The sequence below is a fragment of the Stegostoma tigrinum genome, chromosome 25 (genome assembly GCF_030684315.1).
Source record: "Stegostoma tigrinum isolate sSteTig4 chromosome 25, sSteTig4.hap1, whole genome shotgun sequence".
In the NCBI taxonomy this organism is placed as follows: Eukaryota; Metazoa; Chordata; class Chondrichthyes; order Orectolobiformes; family Stegostomatidae; genus Stegostoma; species Stegostoma tigrinum.
In genome coordinates this window covers 7497660-7523745 of record NC_081378.1, presented here as the reverse complement: position 1 = coordinate 7523745, position 26086 = coordinate 7497660, and the positions used below count along the sequence as shown (strand labels likewise).

The following is a 26086-nucleotide window of genomic DNA, read 5'->3' as shown; positions in this document are numbered from 1 at the left end:
CTCTGTACAGTTGCTGCCGGGCCAGCTGAGTTTCTCCAGGACTTTCTGAATTTATTTCAGACTTGCACAAACCACAATATTTTGCCTTCATTTTGGTAACTTGGAGTCTTTAAAGAGAAGAGGTTAGCTCTCAGGTTGCTGGAAGAATCCAGAACCAGGGGTCACTGTTTAAAAATAAGGAGAACGTCAGAAATCTCTGGAATGCTGTTCCTGAAAAGGCAATGAAAGCAGAGTCTTGAAACATTTTTAATACGGGGTAGATCGATTGTGGGGTACAGTGAGGTTCAAGATGTATGTAGGAATGTGGTGTTAAGGTTATAATCAGATCAGCCACAATGATTTTTAATGGCAGAGCAAGCTTCAGCGGCTGAATGGCCTACTCCTGATCCATGTTTATATTCTGTCTACAAGCCATTGTGATTCTAAATCACTTCTTGACTGAGTTGGCTAATGATGATCAGCAGTTTCAGATAAACACTCATAAAGGCACATCACAACACTGGGTGCCCAGCGTCAGACCAAGAACATGGGCAGCAGCTGAGAATACCTTCAATAGGGAGAAACTGTGCCCACCACTGTGAAAGACCCAAGAACAAAGCAGCACAGATTTAAAGTGGCTGGGCAATGAAACAAAAATTAGATGAGAAAACCTTTTCCCAGAAAGTGAGTGGTTAGGGTCTGGAAATGCACGGTCTGAGACTGAGGTGGAAGCAGATGTGATTGACGCATTTAAGTGTTATGGAAAACTCCACACTTGCCTGGATGGGTGCAGCTCCAAGAACACTTGAGAAGCTTGTCATCATCCAGGACAAAGCAGCCGGATTGTTCGGCACCTCTGCCACTGACACTCAGTAGCAGTGGTGTGTACCATTTACAAGATGCACTGCAGAAATTCAGCAAGTGTCCTTCAACAGCATCTTCCAAACTCATGACCACTTACATCTAGAGGACAAAGGCAACAGATACATGGGAACACTATCACCTGAAAGTTCCTCACCAAGACACTTGCCATCCTGACTTAGAAATGTATCGCTGTTCTTTCACTGTTGCTGTCTCAAAATCCTAGAATTCCCTCCCTAAGGGCATTATGGGTCAACTATAGCAGGTGGACTGCAACAGTTCAAGAAGACGGCTCACCCCCACCTGCTCGAGGGCACCTAGGGATAAGTAATAAATGCTGGCTCAGCCAGGGGCATCCAGATCATGTGAGTGAATAAAAAAACTGAAAAGGAAATTAGATAGTCATCTGAAAAGGAAGAAGGTGAAGGATTCTGGAGAGAAGATGGGAGAATGACACCAAGCATATTGCTGATTCGGAGAGTTAGTGCAGATATGATGGGCAAATAGCCCCCATCTCCACTGTAACGGTTTGCAGTGTCACTTCAGCCTCCATTAGACCTTCCAGTTTCCGAGAATTCAGAATAGGAGATTTTCCTATTCCTCCTGAGGAGCACCAAGCAAAGAATGAGATAGTACAGAAGAAGCCACTTGGCCCATCCTGAAGGTGCTAGCTCTTTGAAACAACCCCAAACAAAAGCTAAATACTGCGGACGCTGGAGAATCGAAATAAAATGCTGGAGAACTTCGGCAGGTCAGGCGGAGAAACAGAGTTGACGTCTCCAGTCTACTAGGAATTTCTTTCAGAACACATCCATTTTAATCCTTCTTTCTCCAGAGTCCTGCAAAATTATCATTGCAAGCTCTTTTTTTTTCATTAAAAAGCGATCACATTCATTTTAAGCAAACTGTGCATTGCACTTTCAGCACGGCGAGTGAACTGGACCGAGCGCCTGAACAGTGACTCAGTGCAGACTGGAGGTGCCCACTGTTATGAGAGCAAATTAACAGCAGCAGAGAAGCTGCACAATGATTGTTCTCCTGGTCTTCTGCTTTTCTCTGGCCGTTTGGGGACAGGAGCTTTGGAATTTAAGGGGTGATGTCGACTACTTGGACCTGGATTCTCGTTCTGTAAGTGATTTTTACTTTGCGTTTAAATCGGCTTTACATTAAACATTGAAGCCCTGGGAATTAACTGAAATAATTAAAAGCAAGAGGGGCTGAGTCATTATCAGCAATGGGAAATAAAAACGCCCAGTAGATGTTTAGATCTTAACGTTAAGTTTAGAGTTTGCAGTTTCTCTTACCCTTATATCTAATGCCATTTATATATTGTGGCAGAAAAAGTTTCGTTAAAGTTATACAACGCTCGGAAAAGGCTGACAAAATGACTCGATGAAGCTTGTTCTGATCTCATGTGACTTTATTTTTAAGGAGTTTCCACGCGTTCCGAGACAGGTCATCATGTCGCAGAGATCGGTCAGTGACCCAAATTTTCATGCTTGTCTTTTTTGCGGTTTTAAATTTAGAAATCTGCCGAGTTGTGCTGGAGTTTGCAATCCTTGCCCTCAGATCCCAGTGTTTTTACCTGAACCCGTCTCTGGTTTGCAACTGCTTAATGTGAGAATGATGATCTTGCACTTTCAGACATCTGCACCAGCTGTTCTGCAGGAGCCCACACCAGCCAGAATATTGCCTTACCTGTATCCAGGTATTGCCTGTTCCTTCGTCTTTCTGTTTCTCGAGACTATCGCCATCTGCTGGATGATGCCAGTTCAGGAATCAGTTGCGTTGAAGTCTCCTGGACTTGAGATGTATGAAATTATGGGGGACAATCACGGTAGACGGGAAGAAACTTTGCCTCTTAATAGAGGGATCAGTGATTGGGGGTGTAGATCTAAGGTAAGGGCTGGGAGGTTTACAAGGGATATGAGACTCTTTTTCACCGAGAGTGGTGGGAATATGGAACTCACTGTCTGTAAGGTGATAAGAAACAGAAACCCTCATAACGTTCAGGAAGGATTTAGATGTGCACTTGTGAAGCCAAGGCGTTTAAGGATATAGGCCAAATGCTGGAAAATGAGGTTAGAATAGTTAGGTCCTTGTTTCTAACTGACATGGATATGATGGGTTGGAGGGCATTTTTCCCTCTGTAGACCTCTATGACTCTGAAATATCTGGAATTAAGAGTCTGATGATGACCATGAATTCATTGCCAATTGTTGGGAAAACCCATCTGGTTTACTAATGTCCTCTATGGATGGAAACTGCCATCTTTACATGTGACTCACAGCAATGTCAGTGACTCTTTACTGCCCTCTAGGCAATTAGGGATGGGCAATAAATACTGCCCTGTCCAGTAACACCCTCATCCCAACAATGAATAAAAACAAAGAGTTTTAGGGAAGTGCAATTGTTGAATTTTTTTTCATAGGCAAGGTTAGACAGTCCCTTCACGTCATTGCGTTTAACATAGAAAGACAAGTAGGCCATTCAGCCCATTTTATTCCAGCCTCTGGACACTGTCTGTGTGGAGTTTGCACATACTCCCCGTGTCTGCGTGGGTTTCCTCTGACTGCTCCAGTTTCCTCCCACAGTCCAAAGATGTGCAGGTTAGGTAGATTGGCCATGGGAAATTCAGGGTTACAAGGGAAGGGGAGTAGGTCTGGGTGGGGTGCTGTTCAGATGGTCAGTGTGGACTTGATGGGCCAAAAAGCCTACGTCCACACTGTAGGGATTCTATGATCCTATGAATGAGCCTGTCCTATTATTTCAACATGATCATGGCTGATTGAACACTTCAGTACCTTTTATCTACTGCGTTCCCATGCACCACAGGTAATAAAAGTCCAAGAATTCCCCACACAACGAGGAAGGGAGAACCGTTATGACAGAGACTGCCACGTGTCATTAGTTAACTGGAAAGCATGCTCATGTGTCCACTGTTCCACTAGCTGTCACAAAATGTATAATGTCCAAATGAGATTACCAAAATGACCAAATTGCTCAAAGGTCTGAAGCCCAGCCCAGGAGGCAGCAAATTATTTTGTCACATGTTTTTGATTTCTGCAATGATGATATGCTGTTGTCAGAAGGATGACATTGTCTTTTCATTCACTGGTCAATCTCATGAACTTACGTATTTCTTGTGTGAATTATCTCTTTGTAGCTTTCTTTGTTTTTCTGTCTCTATCCCACATGGAAAGAGCAAGGGAGGGAAGGGTATTTTCTGTCCGCTGGTTCTGGATGTTTCTTATCCTCTCTGCTGCTCTTGCCCCTTTCAGGTTTTCAATTCTGTAACTCATCCAATCAGGGCCTGTTGTCAAGCAGAATTTCTGCAACTTGAAGGATTCTTGGTGATACTCAATCTTCAAATTCTCCCTCTTACTGCTTCCAAATAGCAACATTTTATCGCACAGCTGAATAATATGCAACACTTGATTTTCAAATTATAAAACTCCCCTGGTTTTCCAATTCTATCAATCCAACTTCCATTTCAGTTTTTATTAAACTATAATGAAGAGTAGGGGACTCTTACAAGCTGTTCAAGGAGACAACTCACCGTCAACCACTCATTAACAGCAGGGTTCGGTAGCAAATGCTGCCCATTCCAGTGATATCTACGGTCTGAGCATTATTTAGTTGTAAAATGTGGCCATCTTGGTAGAACAAGATCCCAGAAAGAGCAAATAAAAGGAATAACCAATAACTTGTTTTGGTGGTACAGGTTGTAAAAAGTTGACACTCCAGTAGGGTACTGAGGAAGTGCTTTATTGTCAGAGATTCTATTTTTCAAACCAATGCTTCATCTGCATGCTCTGATGGACGTAAATGATTCCTTGCCACTTATTCAAAGGGCAGTAGAGATCTCCCTGATGCCCTGGTCAATTTTTATATTTAAATAAATATCACAATAAAACACATTAGCTGCTCATTACCATGTTTCTGCTCGTGGGAGCATGCTCCGAACAACTAGGTTGCCATGTCTTCTGCACTCCAACGTGGATGGCATTTTACTGGTTATAAAGTGCATGAAGAGATCCAATAGTTATGAAAAGCCCTTTGAAGCCTGTCTTTCCTTCTGTGAATTGTGAATTGTTATTTTGATCTTGTATAATTCAAAATATGAATAGCTGGAACAAGATCAAACAAAGCACCAAATTAGCTCCTTCTGGAGATTGGTATCACCCAATCCTTTCAGTTCTTACCCGACCTTTCCTCCTACTCAGGAAAAGTTCTGCCAAGTTTTTTCCTCGCCACAGGAGTAAATTACACAGCACTACAGAATTTCTATCTGCCCAATATACACTGTTGATGGGTAGCCTTATGTTTCATAGCATTTCTGTTGAATTGGAATCTGAGTATTACCCACCACTACAAACGTTTCCTTGTGTTACGTGGATCCATGGTTTGAACAGCTATAATGAGACCAATGTAGAGCCTTTGTGCCAAGGGCACATCAAAACCACAAAATCAAGCTTGTGTCTTTTAGTTAGCTGGATAAATATAGGATCCCCACTCCCTCACATCCAGACTATTTGCCTATGCTGGTGTCTCTACGCAATGGTACACAAACTCAAGATTGTTCGTTGTTTCCAATTCAGACTCCAACAAGAAGCAAGGCATTATGGAATATATTTTAATGCAAGGAGTCTGAGGAATACGACAGATGAGCTGAGGGCAGAGATGGGCATGTGGGAGTATGATATCATGGCCATGACCAAGATTTTGCTGAAGGATGGCCTGGATTGGCAGCTGAACATCCCTGACTGTAGGGTATTTGAATTGGATAGAGTAAGGATAGAAGATGGGATCAGAAGATTGACCTTGGAATGAATCATAGCAGTGAAGAGGAAAGGTATCTTGGAGGGTTTTTGATTAGATTAGATTCCCTACAGTGTGGAAACAGGCCCTTCGGCCCAAAAAGCCCACACCGCCCCTTGAAGCATCCCACCCAGACCCATCCCCCATAACCCACACACCCCTGAACAGTACTGGCAATTTAGCATGGCCAATCCACCTAGCTTGCACATCTTTGGACTGTGGGAGGAAACTGGAGCACCCGGAGGAAACCCACGCAGACACGGGGAGAACGTGCAAACTCTGCACAGACAGTTGCCCGAGACTGGAATCAAACCCGGGTCCCTAGCGCTGTGAGGTTGCAGTGCTAACCACTGAGCCACCGTGCCTCCCAAATCAAATCATCATCAAATGACGCCATATGGCTAGAAGTAAAAGAGCACAAAGGAGACAAACACATTGTTGGGTATGCACTATAAGCTCCCAAACAGTCAGGGAAAGATAGAGGATAAGTTGGGTAATCAAATTTCAGTGGAGAGTAAAGCAGGAAAAGTAGGTATCTTACAAAATTTCAAGAAGATGACACACCATCAACCATTCTGTTGCCATAGGGTTGGGTAGCAAATGCCACCTATTCCAGTGACTCCCATGGTCTGAGAATTAATCAACTGTAAAATATTGCCATTTTGGCAGCATAAGATCCCAGAAAGTAGCAAATAAGAGGAATGGCCAATAACTTGTTTCGATGATTTGGGGGGGGGTTGTGAAAAATTGAGTCTGACACTCCAGTACAGTACTGAGGGAGAGCTGTCTTGTTGGTGATGCCGTCTTTCTGAAGACATGGGCACAGTACTCAATAAATATTTTATGTCAGGCTTCACAATGGAAAAAAGATGACAATATAGATAACAAGGTGGAGGACTGCGAAATATTAAAATAAATTAATATTTTAAGTGGAGGGAGGAAAAGGAGGCACTGGTGGGTAGAGCAGCTTTAAATGAGATGCATGTCAAACTTTTGATGGAGACAAAGGAGGAGATATCAGGGGTGCGTGCAGTAATCTTCAAATCCTCTCTGGCCACATGTGGAGGGCAGCTCCTACTGTCCCATTATTAGAGTATAGAGGAAGTAATATACCAAGAAGTTACAGGTCAGTAAGTCTTGAACATCTTTGTTCAAAATGTTGGTGAATTCTATCTGCAATTGAGCAGGAGCCAAGGACTGTGTATGAATGGAGATTTGGCCAGTAACATTTTGGCTGATTGGTCTGGGGAATGGTGACCCTCTGTTGTTGACAAGGACCTTTAGCCTGACGACAACTTTGTGATTGGTTTCCAGGCTGCTGATCAGCTCGTGGGTGTGCATGTTGGGTCAGAAGCCATCAGAACTCCAGAAAGGAAGGAGCAGTTAGAAAAAAAAACCCTGAAGCCTGAAGGATGGCAGTTTGTATCCACTCATCAGTTGCTGAAAACTGTAGCTTTTAACCACACATCAGAGACTTTACAAGTTCTGAATCAGTCACCCTGTGCCTCCTTCAAACAAGTGAAAGCACTTGGAGAAGGAAGGCTATAGAGCAGTAAATAGACAAGAAAGCATTATTTCAGTGCACACAGTGAAGAGGGGCCATTGAACTGCCTTCCCAATCTTTCCCTCAACCCATAACACCCATGCATTTTTTTGGGCCTGTGGCTGCATGTACATGTAGCAGATGCATATAATAGGGTTAGCATTTTAATCAAAAGATTTATACGTCAATGATTCATGATTTCAAAGAACAAAGAGAAACAAAGTACAACACAGCACAGGAACAGGCCCTTCGGTCCTCCAAGCCTACGTTGATACATTTTGCTCTTCCATATTAAAACTGAATTCATTTTCAGGATTCATGTCCCTCTATTCCCTTCCTATTCATGTCTTCATCCAGGTGTTTCTTGAAAGCCCTGATTGTTCACCTATAGGGAGAATCCACTCAGTTGTAACAAATTCTTGTAAAATACAGAAACCTGGCCTATGTTTACTGTTAACTTGGCCCAAACAGAGAGGTAAATGGGTGAATTTTGTGGTGGTTCTACAAATTATTTAACTTTAGTGATTATTTCAGGAATAACAGGTCTTGATTTCCAGCAGGGTAACATCATAACATTGTAGGAAGGATGTGATTGCACTAGAGAAGGTACAGAGGAGATTTACCAGGATGCTGCCTTGGCTCGAGAGTTTGAGCAATATGGAAAGATAGGATGGTTTGGGATTGTGCTCCCTGGAGAAGCATAGTTTGAGGGTCACCTGGTAGAGGTGTATAAAATTATGAAAGACATTGATCAGGTTGATAGGAAGGTGCTTTTTCCATTAGTAGGGGATGAGTAGTCAAGGCCATAAACTAAAGAAGTAGATGGCTAAGAGCAGAGTTGAGGAGAATGTTTTTCATCCAGAGGTGGAGAGAGTCTGGAACTCACTGCCTGAAAACATGTTTGACTCAACTTTCATAACATTTCAGCATTAGTTAGATATGCACTCCTGTTGCCGTAGCATGTGGGAATATGGGTCAAAAGCTGGAAAATGAGATGAGTGTAGCCAGATCTTTGATGACTGTCATGGACAAGATGGACTGAAGGGCCTCCTTCTGTGTAGTAAATACCTATGAGACTATAAAACTAAAAAGGCATGTCAAGTCATGGGGGCATCACAAGGTTCATTCATTTCTCACAAAGAATGCCGATTGAAATATTTTCATTTCCACGACGTTTGTTTTAAATATATTTTCATTTTAATGACAAAGGGGTACACAAAATCTCATTGCAGATATATGGTAGTTATACATAATATATATGTGGTGATATTGATATAGAATTGTTGAATGTTGCAGTATGGAAAGATGCCACTCAGTTCATTGCATCTGTACTAGTTTCCAAAAGAGCTACCCAGTTGGTCCTCCTCTCCCACAATGCTCTAAATTCGTCACTTGCAAACATACATCCAGCTCTCCATGGAACCTGCCTCCCAGGTAACACATTCCAAATCCTAACAACTCTCTGAGTAATGAAGTTTTTCCTCATCCCACCCCTAGCTATCTTGCTGACAACCTTGACATTTGACTCCTAGGTACTGACATACCAACTAGTGGAAACAGAATATCCTTCTTTACCCTGTCAGAAATGTTCTTAATTTTGAACAATAATGTCACCTGTTAATTTTCTCTGCCCAAAGAGAATAAGTCTAATATCTCTAATCTTTTCTTGTGTTTAAAATCCCTCATTCAAGGTATTATTCCCAGTAGATCTCTTTTGTAGTCTCACCAGGGCTTTAACATACTTCCTAAAGTATGATTCCTTAAGTCACCTTTATATACGGTCATTTGGCCAATCCTACCTCTTTGAATGAGCTGTTCAATTCATCCACATATCCCACACTTTCCTCAGATCCATGCAAATGTTTCCCTTCCAAGTATTTATCCAGTTTACTGCTGTAATATTTTGAAATATTCTTGCTTATGAGTCAGAAAACCATAGTTTTAAGGTTTTGGATTTCAGTATTTAATCTAGACTAACACCCAATCCCAGTCACAAGGGTAATAAAGTGTGAAGCTGGATGAACACAGCAGGCCAAGCAGCATCTCAGGAGCACAAAAGCTGACGTTTCGGGCCAAGACCCTTCATCAGAGAGGGGGATGGGGTGAGGGTTCTGGAATAAATAGGGAGAGAGGGGGAGGCAGACCGAAGATGGAGAGAAAAGAAGATAGGTGGAGAGGTGAGTATAGGTGGGGAGGTAGGGAGGGGATAGGTCAGTCTGGGGAGGACAGACAGGTCAAGGAGGTGGAATGAGGTTAGTAGGTAGGAAATGGAGGTGCGGCTTGGGGTGGGAGGAAGGGATGGGTGAGAGGAAGAACAGGTGAGGGAAGCAGAGACAGGCTGGGCTGGTTTTGGGATGCAGTGGGTGGGGGGGAAGAGCTGGGCTGGTTGTGTGATGCAGTGGGGGGAGTGGAAGAGCTGGGCTGGTTGTGTGATGCAGTGCGGGGAGGGGGCGAACTGGGCTGGTTTTGGGATGTGGTGGGGGAAGGGGAGATTTTGAAGCTGGTGAAGTCCACATTGATACCATATGGCTGCAGGGTTCCCAAGCGGAATATGAGTTGCTGTTCCTGCAACCTTCGGGTGGCATCATTGTGGCACTGCAGGAGGCCCATGATGGACATGTCATCTAAAGAATGGGAGGGCAGTTGAAATGGTTCGCGACTGGGAGGTGCAGTTGTTTGTTGCAAACCGAGCGGAGGTGTTCTGCAAAGCGGTCCCCAAGCCTCCGCTTGGTTTCCCCAATGTAGAAGAAGCCGCACCGGGTACAGTGGATGCAGTATACCACATTGGCAGATGTGCAGGTGAACCTCTGCTTAATATGGAAAGTCATCTTGGGGCCTGGGATAGGGGTGAGGGAGGAGGTGTGGGGACAAGTGTAGCATTTCCTGCGGTTGCAGGGGAAGGTGCCGGGTGTGTTGGGGTTGGAGGGCAGTGTGGAGCGAACAAGGGAGTCACGGAGAGAGTGGTCTCTCCGGAAAGCAGACAAGGGTGGGGATGGAAAAATGTCTTGGGTGGTGGGGTCAGATTGTAGATGGTGCAAGTGTCGGAGGATGATGCGTTGTATCTGGAGGTTGGTAGGGTGGTGTGTGAGAACGAGGGGGATCCTCTTTGGGCGGTTGTGGCGGGGGCGGGGTGTGAGGGATGTGTTGCGGGAAATGCGGGAGACGCGGTCAACGGCGTTCTCGATCACTGTGGGGGGAAAGTTGCGATCCTTGAAGAACTTGGATAACCATTTCAACTCCCCCTCCCATTCTTTAGATGACATGTCCATCATGGGCCTCCTGCAGTGCCACAATGATGCCACCCAAAGGTTGCAGGAACAGCAACTCATATTCTGCTTGGGAACCCTGCAGCCCAATGGTATCAATGTGGACCTCACTAGCTTCAAAATCTACCCTTCCCCCACCACATCCCAAAACCAGCCCAGTTCATCCCCTCCCCCCACTCCATCACACAACCAGCCCAGCTCTTCCCCTCCCCCCACTGCATCCCAAAACCAGCCCAGCCTGACCCTGCCTCCCTAACCTGTTCTTCCTCTCACCCATCCCTTCCTCCCCCCTCGAGCCGCATTTCCATTTCCTACCTACTAACCTCATCCCACCTCCTTGACCTGTCCGTCTTCCCTGGAGCGACCTATCCCCTCCCTGCCTCCCCACCTATACTCTCCTCTCCACCTATCTTCTTTTCTATCCATCTTCGGTTTGCCTCCCCCTCTCTCCCTATTTATTCCAGAACCCTCACCCCATCCCCCTCTCTGATGAAGGGTCTTGGCCCGAAACGTCAGCTTTTGTGCTCCTGAGATGCTGCTTGGCCTGCTGTGTTCATCCAGCTTCACACTTTATTATCTTGGATTCTCTAGCATCTGCAGTTCCCATTATCCCAGTTACAAGGGTGTTTATCAAGTATTCAACCAAAACTACAGCATGTTTTACTGAACACACAGTCCCATGACATTGTTCAGAGAAGAGGAAAATGCTAACCTGTTTTCTCGTCCAAAAATCCTTCCTCAGAAAACATTAACTAGCCAATATTTTATTTCTGGTTCTAGTTGTGTGCAAATAGCTGATTACATAACAAAATCACTGCATACTTTAAATTTGCAGGTATTTTTATGAAGTGCCTGTAAAAGCAAACCTTTTGCCTTTGTTCCTGGATGTATATCATTCTTTTGCAGGGCCTAGTGGTTAAATATCAAAGTTACTGACATGAATATATAAACCATTAAATTCTGAATACAGAATTCAATGTAACCCAACCTGTTCATTGAGAGGAAAAAGCAATATGGCAATTACCGTGAAAAGCAAATTGATTTCAACAGTAAATAAATATCGACTCTGATAGGAGTATACTGGACAGGAGTAGGTAATCAAGCTTGCTTTGACATTGCAGTAGATCATGACTGAATTCTGTTTACAATGCTTGGTCTCATCTGCCTCAATGTGCTTTACTGACAAAAACAATTGATTTTGAACATTCTAATTGTTGCTCTAACATCCACAGCCTATTGGGAAAATATTTCCAGATTTTCATTGCTCTTTGTGTTAAAGAAATGTCAGATTTTGCTCTGAAACACTTCAGCTTTAATTTTTGTTCGAGATTCCCTAAAAGCAAAGAGCTTTCACACATCAATCAAAAGTTTTGATACATTTCGATGAAGTCATCTCTCAATCTTCAATATGCTCATTTGACAATGTTTACAATTGATATTTGCTTAATATTTAAAGTGTTTGCAAATTAAAGGCAATTGCATTGTGTTAGCTTTATAGAGGATTTCCTACATATTTTAAAATTCTTTTGGATATAGGTTCTGCAGTCATAAAAAATCAGCTTGGATAAAATAATTCACCTTTGTGTAAAGTTCCAGTGATTAGATTCATATCTCTTTTTGGTGATATCTAATCGGTGAGCTGCTTGAGTATATTCAAATTGTATAATAGACTCAAATGGGCTGAAACCCATTCATAAGAATTAGATAATCATTGCCAGTAATGTAGAACTAAATCACAATATAAATTCATGCCTCTTACAGTAATATTAATTGTGCTGTTGCAAGCATTTGTCAGCATTTCATTTTCATAGTTAAAATCTCATGGCCAAAATTATTAATTTTGAAAGGTGGCAAAGTTGTTATATTCTGTTTGTTAGATCCCACTGTCAGAACCATTGAGTTAAGAACAATGTGCATCTGCTTCTACGGAGCTAAAAAGCTTTGCTTGCTCTTTCCTACAGATCATCTCAGGCTGAAAGTGAGATCTGAGTCAGTTCATTCAGCTTTCTGTCTCTAACTTGATAATGAAGGTGTGAGCTATCTAATTTATTATTGCTTTCTCTCTATTCCACCTCACAGTGAAGGTGCAATAAGATGGATACTCATTTTTTTTTGATGGACTTCACCATAACACAAAGAAACTGTCGAAACCTACAGAACTCTAGCAAGCATCAGAAGTAGCAATTCGACATGTTTAAGTGAACACATTTAATCTTGGTCTTTAAATACCATAAAGGAAAATAGAAACACAACCTTTATCTTAAATTGCCATGTCAATATTTAGATCAAAACAACATCCCCAAGCTGCAGATTAGGCTAGAGATGAGGAAAATGGTCGCAAAATTGTGAATCATTTTTGAAATATTTTACATCCATCAACACTTGTAAAGAGAAGCTGATGATTATTGGTAAAGTACACCTGAATTAAAGTAGGAGGTGATACAGAAAAAAACCCATTTGTATAACCATCTTGAGTTCTTAAAGGATTACCAACTTCCAGCACATCAGAAAATTAACAGAACTTTAAATCTCTGTTTAGGATGTGTCGGGGTACTAAAGCTTTGCTTTTGTGGTTTCTCTCTTTTGCAGGACAGTAAGCCCCACATGACAGATTTCATTGTGAAATCCACTATCTTTTCTCGCTATGCGTTCACAGCTGTTTCCTCCACTATGATCAATCGAGCATTTCGGCCCAAAGATGCAGTTTTCCAGATACAGATTCCAGCTCGTGCCTTCATTTCTAATTTCACAATGTGGGTAAACTGAACAAACCTGATTGCATTTGTCTGTGGTTGCAACTTTTGGGGTTCTACCGTAGTTTTGCCTGAATGATCGGTGATGTTCTGAGTGAGATTTTGCCCTAACAGGGCTGTTACACCCTTCACCTTGAGACATTTTTGTTCACTAAGTTTCAAGGAATGTGAGTCAAAAACAGCACAGTGAGGGAAACAGTGTAAACACCAGGGTACTTTTGTCATCAATTCAAATTAGAGGAATTGGAACTAAAAGCAGAAAACAAGTGAGTTTGAATTACAGGGAATGAATTCAATATTAAATAAGGTGCAGAAAGAGAAGCAAAAGGAGGAAAATATTAGATTAGATTCAGAAAGATTAAAAAAAGTGAGAAAACATTTTAGAAATTTTGAAATCCCCATGAAAATTCTGAGACTCCACTCTTGTAATTGCTAGTCTTCAGTGTCAGTGAGTTTGATTTGCAGTAATTAGCAACCATTACATTACTAATACATTGCAATCTCAATTATTGGCTGTGATGAGTTGAGCTCAAATATCTTTCGGACAAATCAAGCAATTTTATGATATTCAATGCATTTCAATGGTGTGGCAGGCAGAGAGATTTGGCTCTTTGCAAACTTTATAGGGGGCAGCAACCTTTGACAACATGGTCAGAAATCACACAACACCAGGTTATACTCCAACAGGATTATCTGAAAACACAAGCTTTTGGAACTTTGCTCCTTCTTTCAACCTGAAGAAGGAGTGAGGCTTCGAAAGCCTGTGTTTTCAAATAAGCCTATTGGACTATAACCTGGTGTTGTATGATTTTTGACCTTGCCCACCCCAGTCCAACACTGGCACCTCCACATTTTAACAACATGCACTGAGTCATATATCTGCTTCTCACTTGAATTTCAATATCTATATGTCATTAATGAGCAACTCATTTAACCTTATTGTTGTTGTAACAGTAAATTCAAGCTCATAGTTTTGAGATAACAAGGAGTGGAGCTGTATGACCACAGCAGGCAAAGCAGCATCAGAGGGGCAAGAAAGCTGACATTTCGGGCCTAGACCCTTCTTCAGAAATGGTGGGGGGAGGAGGTTCTGAAATAAATAGGGAGTGAGGGGGAGGCGGATAGAAGATGGATAGAGGAGAATAGGCCGGTCAAAGAGGCGAGGATGGAGCCAGTAAAGGTGAGTGTAGGTGGGGAGGTAGGGAGGGGATAGGTCAGTCCAGGGAGGATGGACAGGTCAAGGGGGCGGGATGAGATTGGTAGGTAGGAGATGGGGGTGGGATTTGAGGTGGGAGGAGGGGATAGGTGGGAGGAAGGACAGATCAGGGAGGCGGGGACAAGCTGAGCTGGTTTTGGGGTGCTGTAGGGGTAGGGGAGATTTTGAAACTTGTGAAGTCCACATTGATACCATTGGGCTGCAGGGTTCCCAAGCGGAATATGAGTCAACTGTTCCTGCAACCTTCGGGTGGCATCGTTGTGGCACTGCAGGAGGCCCATGATGAACATGTAATTTGCGGAATGGGAGGGGGAGCTGAAATTTTTCGCGACTTGGAGGTGTAGTTGTTTAGTGTGAGCCGAGCGTAGGTGTTCTGTAAAGTGGTCCCCCAGCCTCCACTTGGTTTCCCCGATGTAGAGGAGGCCACAATGGGAACAGCAAATACAGTATACCACATTAGCAGATGTGCAGGTGAACATCTGCTTGATGTGGAAAGTTTTCTTGGGGCCTGGGATGGGGGTAAGGGGGGAGGTGCAGGGGCAGGTGTAACACTTCCTGTGGTTGCAGGGATAAGTGCTGGGTGAGGTGGCACTGGAGGGGAATGTGGAGTGGACAAGGGAGTCATGGAGAGAGTGGTCTCTCTGGAAGGCAGGTAAGGCTGGGGATGGAAAAACGTCTTTGGTGGTGGGTTTGGATTGCAGATGGCGGAAGACTCAGAGGATGATGTGTTGGATCCGGATGTTGGTGGGGTGGACATGAGGACGAGGGGGATTCTGTTTTTTTTTATTATTGCAGGGAGGGGGTGTGAGGGATGAATTGCAAGAATTGTGGGAGACATGATCGAGGGCATTTTCGACTACTGAGGAGAGGAAGTTGTGGTCCTTGAAAAACGAGGACATCTGAGACGTACGGGAGTGGAATGCCTCATCCTGAGAGCAGACGCGGCAGAGGCGAAGGACTTGGGAATAGGGGATGACATTTTTGCTGGAAGGTGGGTGGGAGGAGGTGTATTCTAGGTAGCTGTGGGAGTTGGTGGGCTTGAAATGGATATCAGTTTCTAAGTGGTTGCCGGAGGTGGAAACAGAGAGGTCCAGGAAGGAGAGAGAGATATCAGAGATGGTCCGGGTGAACTTAAGGTTGGGATGGAAGGTGTTGGTGAAGTGGATGAACTGTTCGAGCTCCTCATGGAAGCATGAGCCAGTGTCGATACAGTCACCCATGTAATGGAGGAAGAGGTGGGGTTTAGGGCCAGTGTAGGTATGGAAGAGGAACTGTTCCACATAACCTACAAAGAGGCAGGCATAGCTTGGGCCCATGTGGGTCCCCATGGCCACCCCTTTGTCTGTAGGAAGTGGGAGGAATTGAAAGAAAGGTTGTTGAGGGTGAGGATGAGTTTCACTCAGCGGATGAGGGTGTCAGTGGAGGGGGACTGGTCAGGCCTGCGGGACAGGAAGAAGCAGAGGGCCTTTAGGCCATCTGTATGGGGAATGCAGGCGTATAGGGACTGTACATCCATGGTAAAGGTGAGGTGTTAGGGACCGGGGAATTTGAAGTTCTGGAGGAGGTAGAGGGCATGAGTGGTGTCGAGGACAGAGGTAGGGAGTTCCTGGACTAAGGGGGAGAAAATGGAATCCAGATAGGTGGAGGTGGAGATAAGTTCGGCGTGCAGAAGATTGGTAATTCTTGTTTTATTTTAGATATACTAAATGAAACTGGTTTGCATTAAGGACACAAAGCAGATTGATCGGTGAAAGACCTTCAACATTGAGTTGAGACATTTCGATGCAAAGTAGTCCCATCTCAATAGGGGCTAACTGAACTAACAAAATTCTTTCCAACTAAATAAGATAGACCTTTTATTTATATTTCTGCACGCACTGTCAGCTTCTGGAAATCCACCATTTTGGTTTCATAAGCAAAGGAAAAAGACACTAATCTGTTGTGATTGCAGGAAGATTAAATTTCCCCAGAGTGTAACTGTTACTGCTATAATGTATCCTGGCATTGTCAGTCCCAGATGTTAATTGAGAGGAAATAGTGGGATAATAAAGACTGACTGGATACTTGGCTCAATCCCGTATATTTTTAATGACAGTAGGTCCCAGTTCAGAGCAGAATTATTTGCAATTTTGTGTAGTCTGTATTTACTTTCAGCTCTGTATGGATCATTGAGGGATTATGAAAGATCTGTCACTGCATTCCAAAACTATTTGATCTGAATCGGACCCATCCTGTTCTATTCTTAGGTGGAAGTTTAACGGCATTTAACACACATGTCCCAATAGCAGTCAAAATGAAAATTTTGGCTATAAATAAAGAGCGATTATAAAGAGAAACCCATCTTTGACCCTAATTCAATCCAACAGATATTCTGACACTCAAAAGCTTGAATGAAATATCTGCCAGTCAATCAACCTATCTTGGTATGAGAGATCGTGGTTCACTCAGAATGGAGAACGCTTGCAAGCAACCCATTTAATACTGCCCGTCATTCTGCATATTTATGTATACTTTATTAAGACAGAGGAAGGGCGTGAATTGCATTTTAATTCTTTTCATGGGTTCTGACCACCACTGGCACTCAGAAGGGAATCTTGGGATTTTAACTCTGCAACAGTGAAGGAAGAACAACAAACCAGGATGATGTGAGGCTTGGAGGGGATCCTGCAGGTGGCGGTGTTCATGCTGCTCTTGTTCTTTGGGGAGGTGGAGGTAGCATGTTTGGAAGCTCCTGTCCTGGAGATGGAGCAAAATGCTGCAGTGCTATGTGGAGGTGAAACACTCTGGTGCTGTGTCAGTGATGGAATTTTAAGTTGGTGGATGAGGTGCCAATCAAGTGGGCCGCTAAGTTCTGGATTTTGGCCAGAGTTTTGTGTGTTGTTCGAGCCGCACTCATCTGATTAATAAATAGCAATTATTTCTTGTTCAATTATTATTCTTGAGAACGAGCAGTGAGATCCCCAATGTGATTTCCATAGCTTTAAATTAAGGAAAAATTATTGTTGCGTAGGTTTAATGGTGAGATAAGCTCAAGTGGCAATCCATGTGAGAGAACTTTATACAAAGTTTCTCTCATTTGAAGAGAGTTACAAAGCGGAACTAATAGAATATCTGGCAACGTCCGATGACAGGTTTCCCATCTTGGGCTTGTTGTGCCAAAAACCCCACTTAAGTTCTCTGTCCTGTCATGAGATTTATAAGTGACCTGCGAAACTCTGGTAGTTATTCATTTGTGGAGAAATAAAGTCCCCGAAAACAATGAGTGGACTTTGCTGTGATTTAATGATCATTTAGTCTGCCCTTTTTGTTTCTGCCCAGGATAATTGGCAAAAAAGTACACCAGAGTAAAGTGATGACCAAAGCAAAGAATTCCAAAGACAAAATAAAAGAACATTCAGGAAAAAATAACAAGTAAGTGTTAAATTTTTCATTTACTTACACTCATATTAAAAAAAAACATATAATGCAGGACTTGAAAGCTTTAAGCAGATACTGATTAACTAATGTGTATTTTACACTTAGAGCCATAGAATTGTAAAGATGTACAGCACGGAAACTGACCTTTCAGTCCAACTCATCCATGCCGACCAAATATCTTTAACAAATCTGGTCCCATTTGCCAGCATTTGGCCCATATCCCTCTAAACCACCCCAGACATTTTTCCATCCCCATCCTTGTCTGCTTTCCGGAGAGACCACTCTCTCCGTGACTCCCTTGTTCGCTCCACACTGCCCTCCAACCCCACCACACCCGGCACCTTCCCCTGCAACCGCAGGAAATGCTACACTTGCCCCCACACCTCCCCCCTCACCCCTATCCCAGGCCCCAAGATGACTTTCCACATTAAGCAGAGGTTCACCTGCACATCTGCCAATGTGGTATACTGCATCCACTGTATCCGGTGCGGCTTCCTCTACATTGGGGAAACCAAGCGGAGGCTTGGGGACCGCTTTGCAGAACACCTCCGCTCAGTTCGCAACAAACTACTGCACCTCCCAGTCGTGAACCATTTCCACTCCCCCTCCCATTCTTTAGATGACATGTCCATCATGGGCCTCCTGCAGTGCCACAATGATGCCACCCGAAGGTTGCAGGAACAGCAACTCATATTCCGCCTGGGAACCCTGCAGCCTAATGGTATCAATGTGGACTTCACCAGTTTCAAAATCTCCCCCTCCCCTACTGCATCCCTAAACCAGCCCAGTTCGTCCCCTCCCCCCAGTGCACCACACAATCAGCCCAGCTCTTCCACTCCACCCACTGCATCCCAAAACCAGTCCAACCTGTCTCCGCCTCCCTAACCTGTTCTTCCTCTCACCCATCCCTTCCTCCCACTCCAAGCCGCACCCCCATCGACCTACTAACCTCATCCCACCTCTTTGACCTGTCAGTCTTCCCTGGACTGACCTATCCCATCCCTACCTCCCCACCTATACTCTCTCCACCTATCTTCTTTTCTCTCCATCTTCGGTCCGCCTCCCCCTCTCTCCCTATTTATTCCAGAACCCTCACCCCATCCCCCTCTCTGATGAAGGGTCTAGGCCCGAAACGTCAGCTTTTGTGCTCCTGGGATGCTGCTTGGCCTGCTGTGTTCATCCAGCCTCACATTTTGTTGTCCCTCTAAACGCTTTCTCTTCATATACCCATCCAGATGCCTTTTAAAGGCTGTAATTTTACCAGCCTCCACCACTTCCTCTGGCAGCTCATTCCATATACACACCACCTTCTGAGGTCCCTTTTAAAGCTCTCCCTTCTCACATTATACCTATGCCCTCTCGTTTTGGACTCCCCCACCCTGGAGATCAGACATTGTCTATTTCCCCTATCCATGCCCCTCATGATTTTATAAACTTCTATAAGGTCACCCCTCAGCCTTCAATGCTCCAGGGAAAATGGCCCCAGCCTATTCAGCCTCTCCCTATAGCTCAAACCCTCCAATCGTGGCAACATCCTTGCAAATCTTTTTTGAACCCTTTCAAGTTTCACAACATTCTTCCTATAGCAGGGAGACCAGAAGTGAACGCTGTATTCCAAAAGTGGCCGAAGTAAATTCCTGTACAGCCAGAATATGACCTCCCAACTCCTATACTCAATGCACTGACCAATAGAGGCAAGTGTATCAAACAGCTTCTTCACCGCCCCGTCTACTTGCACGGAACTATGAACCTGTCCTTCATGTAATGCTGATGGTTTGCTGAGCAATTAGTTTTATATAATTGTATGAGCAGTATGTCAGAATTCGAAATAATTGTTCTCATTGTCAAAAATATGGTAGAAGAGACAACTGTAGTCACCATGTGAAGCATTGGAACCCAACGTGTAGGATGAGTAAACTCCTTCGACACATTCTGATCTTGCCCCTGTGGTTCCCTCACGGTGAATTGCCGATCACAGATGGGCTACTAAGATCGAGGGGATAAGAACAAATCCTCACTGTACCGAGGTACAGAGAAAGAGAAACCAATTGGTAAGCCTTGTCTATTCCATGTGAAAATTGCAATTAAAGCCATAGAATTTCTGCAGCAAGGATAAAGGCCATTTGGCCCATCTTGTTTGTGCTGGTCATCAAGCATCAGTCGATTTCAATCCCATTTTCTAGCACTTGGCCCATAATCTTGTACGTTATGGTGTTTCAAATGCTCAACTAAATGTTTCTTAAATATCTTGAGAGTTCCTGCCTCAGCCATTGTTTTAGGCCTTGAGTTCCACACTCCCAACTTTTGCCTTAAACTCCCTCTAACACTCCTGTTCCTTACCTCAACATTGTTCTCTCTGCTAATTGACCCCTGTGCTAAAGGGAGGTATCAATATCAATCCTATCTCTCCCCTCAGAACTTTGTACTCATTTTTAAACAGAAAGTTCAGGGAGTTTTATTTGTTTTTCTCTGTTTCTGCATTAGTTGTGTCAGTATTACAGACTAACGCTTGCATCCTTCCATCCTTTTATTTTATCATGGATATGTTTAATACCACGGTAATGATCAGCTCATCTGTTTCAGTGATTTGAGAGGTAAGTACCCGCAAGAACATGGAAGATAACTCCCCTGCTCTTCTTTAAGACTGTAGCATGGGATCTACAGTCCCATAGATCCTACTATCTCCCAGATATTTAAAACTTGTGGTATTTCAGAGGAAGGGAAGATTGAAGGAGCTAGAATATTTCATAGTTTTGATGGAATGGAATGTGTTTGATTCGAAGCATTATGATGAGTCAATATATAGGTAGCATGGTGGCTCACAGTGCCAGGGACCCAGGTTCAATTCTAGGTGGCTGTCTGTGTGAAGTTTGCGTATTCTCCCTGTGTCTGCCTCTAGGTGCTTTGGTTTCTATCCTACCATCCAAAGATGTGCAGGTTAGGTGGATTGGCCATGCTAAGATTATATGATTCCTATTTTAATTAATCTTGATAGGGAGACAGTGGTAGTGTAGTGGTGTATGTCACAGGACTAGTAATCCAGAACCCCAAGGGTAATGTTCTGGGGACATCAGTTTAAATCCTACCATGGCAGATGGTGAAATTTGAATCAATAAAAATCTGGAATTAAAAGCCAGATGACCATGTGATTACAGTTGATTATTGCAAAAAACCCATCTGGTTTATGAATATACTTTAGAAAAGCAAATCTTCCAGTCTCACCTGGTTTGGCCTACATGTATCTCCAGGCCCACAGCAATGTTGTTGACTCTTAACTGCCTCTAGGCAATTAGGCAAAAATGCTGGCCTAGCCAGCGACACCTATACCCTATGAATAAACAAAACAAAACTGTAGTGAAGGATTGAAGATAACAAAGTGTGGAGCTGGATGAACACAGCAGGCCAAGCAGCATCTCAGGAGCAGAAAGGCTGACTTTTCGGGCCTAGAACCTTCATCAGAGAGGGGGATGGGGAGAGGGAACTGGAATAAATAGGGAGAGAGGGGGAGGTGGACCGAAGACCAAAGAATTATCTCTGTAGTGAAGGATTGCATAGTCGGTGCTTAGAACAATCGAGAGAGGAAAGGTCGAGGGAGTTTTGGTTACTGTCAGTGCAAGTGGACAGGATCTAGGACACGGGGTACACTAGGGTCTAGTGCCAGGGGCTATAGTGGGCCCCCTGACCTTGTGTCATGGGGTGGGGGCCAGGAGCGGGATGGTGTCTGTGATTTCTGTCCCTGCACTGCAAGTGTGTAATCTACCCATCTTTTCTTCCACATCTGCAAGGGACTGTGCGTATTTATCTATTTCACAAACTGATTTATCTTGTGGTCATTTAGAGGGGTGGGAGACCTAAAGGAGGTCAAGTTATTGCTTCTATATTTGCTAAAAATACAAAAGGGGTTGGAATCCTAAATTAGAATCTTCTTTGACTTTGTGAAGATTTATGTTTCAAGTTCGGTGCAACCCTTGTTCTGAAAGGACATTCCACTCCCTTGTTACATTTCTTATACATTCCATATTTCCAACATAATTCCTCACAAATAATGCTTTTTTTCTAAAAGGTGGTAAAACAGCACAGCTGACAAAAAGACATTTTTATTGGGCCTAGTGCTGTACAGAGCAGCTGCAAACACAATCCTCACTTCCTCGAGTTTCAAACCCATGAGAATATCCACTCCCTGAGAGAACATTTATCACAGTCCTAGCTCACGGAAAAACAGATCACTGTCTGATCGCTCAGCAACTTATCAACGTCCTGTGGCTGATCAGTAACCTATCATTTTAAAACAGGGCGTGCACTTTCTCACAGGCTGAGTGAGTTCATCCAGTGAGTGGCCCAGTCATAGAGGCTAGGAAAGTTCCAGGTCTCGGGTGTGTGGCGGAGGAGGTATGTCAAGTGAGGACTAAATAAATTGTGAAACAGTCAAACATGCCCAGAAAGCTTACCAACTCATGTGGTTGAGGCCATTTAGTTTAGGTATTAACATTGGGCTGGGAGAGACACAATGGGACCCAGCCAATCTTCATAGAATCACTTTCATGTATAGAATTCCTACAATGTGGAGCGAGGCCACTCGGCCCATCGAGTCCACACCGATCCTCCAAAAAGCATCTCACCCAGACTCACCTTGCGCACCCTATCCTCGTAACTCTGCATTCCCCATGGCTAATCCACAAAGCGTGGACATCCCTGGACACTATGGGCCAATTTAGCATGGCCAATGTACCTAGCCTGCACATCTTTGGACTGTGGAAAGAAACCAGAGCACCCAGAGGAAATCCATGCAGTCAGAGAGAGAATGCACAAACTTCACACAGACATTCGCCCAAGGCTGGAACTAAACCTGGGTCCCTGGCACTGTGAGGCAGCAGTGTTAGCCACTCAGTGAGGCATAAAGTAATAAAATCTAATTTGAAATAATTCAAGCTGCACCTTGTATTTGGCTGGATTTAGCCAAGTTTATATATCCCATTGACAAATGCAGTGTTGGCTGTTATTCTGATCCTTTCCTGCTTGTTTTTTTAACATTCTAATTGTGTTGTGTCATTTATCCGACAATTGGCATGAACGTCTTAGCTGTAATTCTGACTCTAAAGCTACAGTGATCCTGTAGATTCTGCTAACAATGGAATTCTCCCAGATCAATGGTTAGTCTAGAAATAATTAAAACACAAAATATATTGATTGCGATACGGTTTGTAGAATTACACTGCAAATTATTGGGATTATGATATCTACTGGCATGATAACACAAGATAATCTCTGTAGTCTTCAAGCAAAATTATTAATCATTTCATACTCCAATGCAACAAAACAATGCAAGGCTTAGAACGTAGACCATGCTAACATATACTCTTTTGTTCCTTGACACAGGAACAATGAGGTGGAAACTTTCACTGTTACTGTAAGTTTGCCTGCAAGGACCAAAGCACTGTTTCTGCTGACTTATGAAGAGCTGTTGGAGAGACATCTAGGACAGTACACACATGTGATCAGTGTCAGGCCCATGCGGGTCATTCTGAAACTCCTGGTGGAGATCCACTTGACAGAATCTTCTGGGATCACTTTGCTGGAAGTTGCACTCCTAGGAAACAGCGAGCGAATCAGTCAAGGGCTTGAAGGTACAGAGAATTAAGGAGGGATATTTACAGTGATAAGTTTGCAATGAACTTCTGTTAAGTGATGCTGAACATCACTTAACTTTTGTTAAGTAATTGTCTTAAGTATTAGAATTAAATGCAAATTCAGTTTTATTGTTGCGTTTTACCACAGTGTCAGTAACATCTAGCTGCTATCATACTTTCTAAAAACTGTATTTAGTAGGTTTCTTAATTTGTCATGTTATTCTCCCTGCTGTTTCCTGTTGAGATCCTGTGGTGCAGTGGGTATTGGCTTTACCATTGAACTAGAAACTCTGGGTTTGGGTCTCAATCCAGGGCTCAATGGCCGAAGAAGGTGTGTTCATGGCACAACCAAATAGAATAAGTGCAGAGAGAGATAATGGGAACTGCAGATGCTGGAGAATCCAAGATAACAAAGTGTGGGGCTGGATGAACACAGCAGGCCAAGCAGCATCTTACGAGCACAAAAGCTGACTTTTTAGGCCCAGACCCTTCATCAGAAAATGAGTGTAGACTTGTAACTCCTTCCATCACATGCCACTAGCAGGTGGTAAGTGTGGGGGAGATTCCTCGTCTGCTGTGTGGTGGAAAAATGTTCAAATCATTACCATTGCTATTCATACTCCAGTTTACAATGTGTGGTGAAACATCCTCATGGACTTCTAAATGGGGGGGATGATCAGAGTGGATCATACTGCTGCGAACAGCATGGATACGATTCTGGTTCTGGGTGGGGTGGAGGTGGGACCAGCTTCTTTGCCCTGCCTGGGATGGAGGTTGTGCTGCTATCACTTGGACTAGCTTTCAACCAGACAATGGAAAAAGAAGACAGAATAAAAAGGCCGAATTCCCCTTGTCCTCACATATCACCCCAAAAAACTCCGGATTCCATGCATCATCCTCCGCCACTTCCGCCACCTGCAGTCTGACCCCACTACCAAGGACGTTTTTCCCTCTCCACCCTTATCTGTCTGCTGGACGGACCGCCCTCTTTGTGACTCCTTAGTATGCTCCGCACTCCCCACTCGCCCCACCGTCCCTGGCACTTTTCCCTGCAACCACCCTGCTACACTTGCCCCTGCACCTCCCCCCTCACCCCCATCTTAGGCCTCAAGAAAACCTTCCACATTAAACAGACGGTCACCTGCAGACCTGCTAATGTGGTAGCAGATTATTGTATCTGCTGTTCCCGATGTGGCCTCTTCTGTATCAGGGAAACAAAGCGGAGGCTTGGAGACCACTTTGTGGAACACCTATGCTCAGTTTGTGACAAACGATTGCACCTCCCAGTCGCGAACCACTCCTTGGATGCCATGTCCATCATGGGCCTCCTCCAGTGCCACAATGATGCCACCCAAAGGTTGCAGGAACAGCACCTCATACTTTACTTGGGAACCCTGCAGCTCAATGGTATCAGTGTGGACTTCACAAGCTTCAAAATCTCCCCGCCTCTGACCGCATCCCAAAACCAGCCCAGCTCATCCCCGCCTCCTTGACCTGCCCATCTTCCCTCAACTGACCAACCTCCATCCCAACTCCCTAGCTGCACTCACTTTTGCTGGCTCCACTTCTGCCTCCTTGACCTGTCCGTCTTCTCTCCACCTATCTGCTCCTTTATCCACCTTCCATCATTGCCTCCCCCTCTCTCTCAATTTATTTCAGAGTCTCCTTTCCGCCCCCATTTCTGAAGAAGGGTCCAGACCTGAAATCATCAGCTTTCCTGCTCCTCTGATGCTGCCTGGCCTCCTGTGTTCATCCAGCTCTACACCTTGTTATCTCAGATTCTCCAGCATTGGCAGTTCATACAATGTCTAATGGAAAAATAAGGATTTGCTTTCCATGTCCTTCAATAACCTAAGCTAGCTCTTGGAATGCAGTGAACACCCCTAAATGTCAGTTGCCAAGGATAAGTGGGGACAGTGCAGCTCTGTTAATTTCCCTCTTTTTTCGCTATGCAATATTGGTTGATATAACGAAGTAAAAGCCAATAGGAGTGACTGCAAACCTGTTTCTCTGAGTATTTAATCTCTTTTGATTCGTAAGCATGCTAATACTCAGCAACACTTTGACTGCTATTTCACTGAATGGTACATCTTAACTCAAAGGAAAATATATTGTGAAGCACAGAACCAGTAACTTACCTTGGACCCACTTCACTCTTGCAGTACCACGCAGAGACTTTTATGTTGGCTCAGCATCCAATGTAGCCAGTGTTTTGAAGGTTCAACTAGTCTCATTTATGTCTGCAGCTCTATGTTTTTGTGTTGATGAAGCCTGAGGCTCAGTATTCACTGAGTGTCATTGGGCATATGTCTGAGACACTGTATATGGCTTTCAGAGATGAATTACTTTGTCTTGGAAACCACCATTGAGCTTGATGCATCAGTGCAATAATGAGGGAGTTCTGCACTGTTGAAGATGCTGTATCACAGGTGGCACATTAACCTGAAGCCCTGTCCACACGCTTAAATGAATGCAAATGATCTCACAGCAGTATTCAGCCAAGAGTAGGTGAGATACCTCATGGAATATTCTTCAACTGACCCCACTTAAAATACATTTAATTTGTCAGCACCTTGTTGCTGAGATTTTGCTGTATGCAAATT

The 26086-nt window shown here is 43.9% G+C and overlaps 1 protein-coding gene across 1 annotated transcript in view; it reads left to right on the top strand.

Moving 5' to 3' along the window:
• The window catches only part of itih5 (inter-alpha-trypsin inhibitor heavy chain 5), a 71711-nt gene that overhangs the window by 4462 nt on the left and 41163 nt on the right, over nt 1-26086 (top strand). Inside the window, exons 2-6 of the mRNA XM_048553705.2 lie at nt 1765-1968; nt 2272-2316; nt 13060-13223; nt 17758-17850; nt 23233-23480. Coding sequence (XP_048409662.2) covers nt 1867-1968; nt 2272-2316; nt 13060-13223; nt 17758-17850; nt 23233-23480 — 652 coding nt within the window. The 5' untranslated portion in view covers nt 1765-1866. The remainder of the gene's footprint in view (nt 1-1764; nt 1969-2271; nt 2317-13059; nt 13224-17757; nt 17851-23232; nt 23481-26086) is intronic.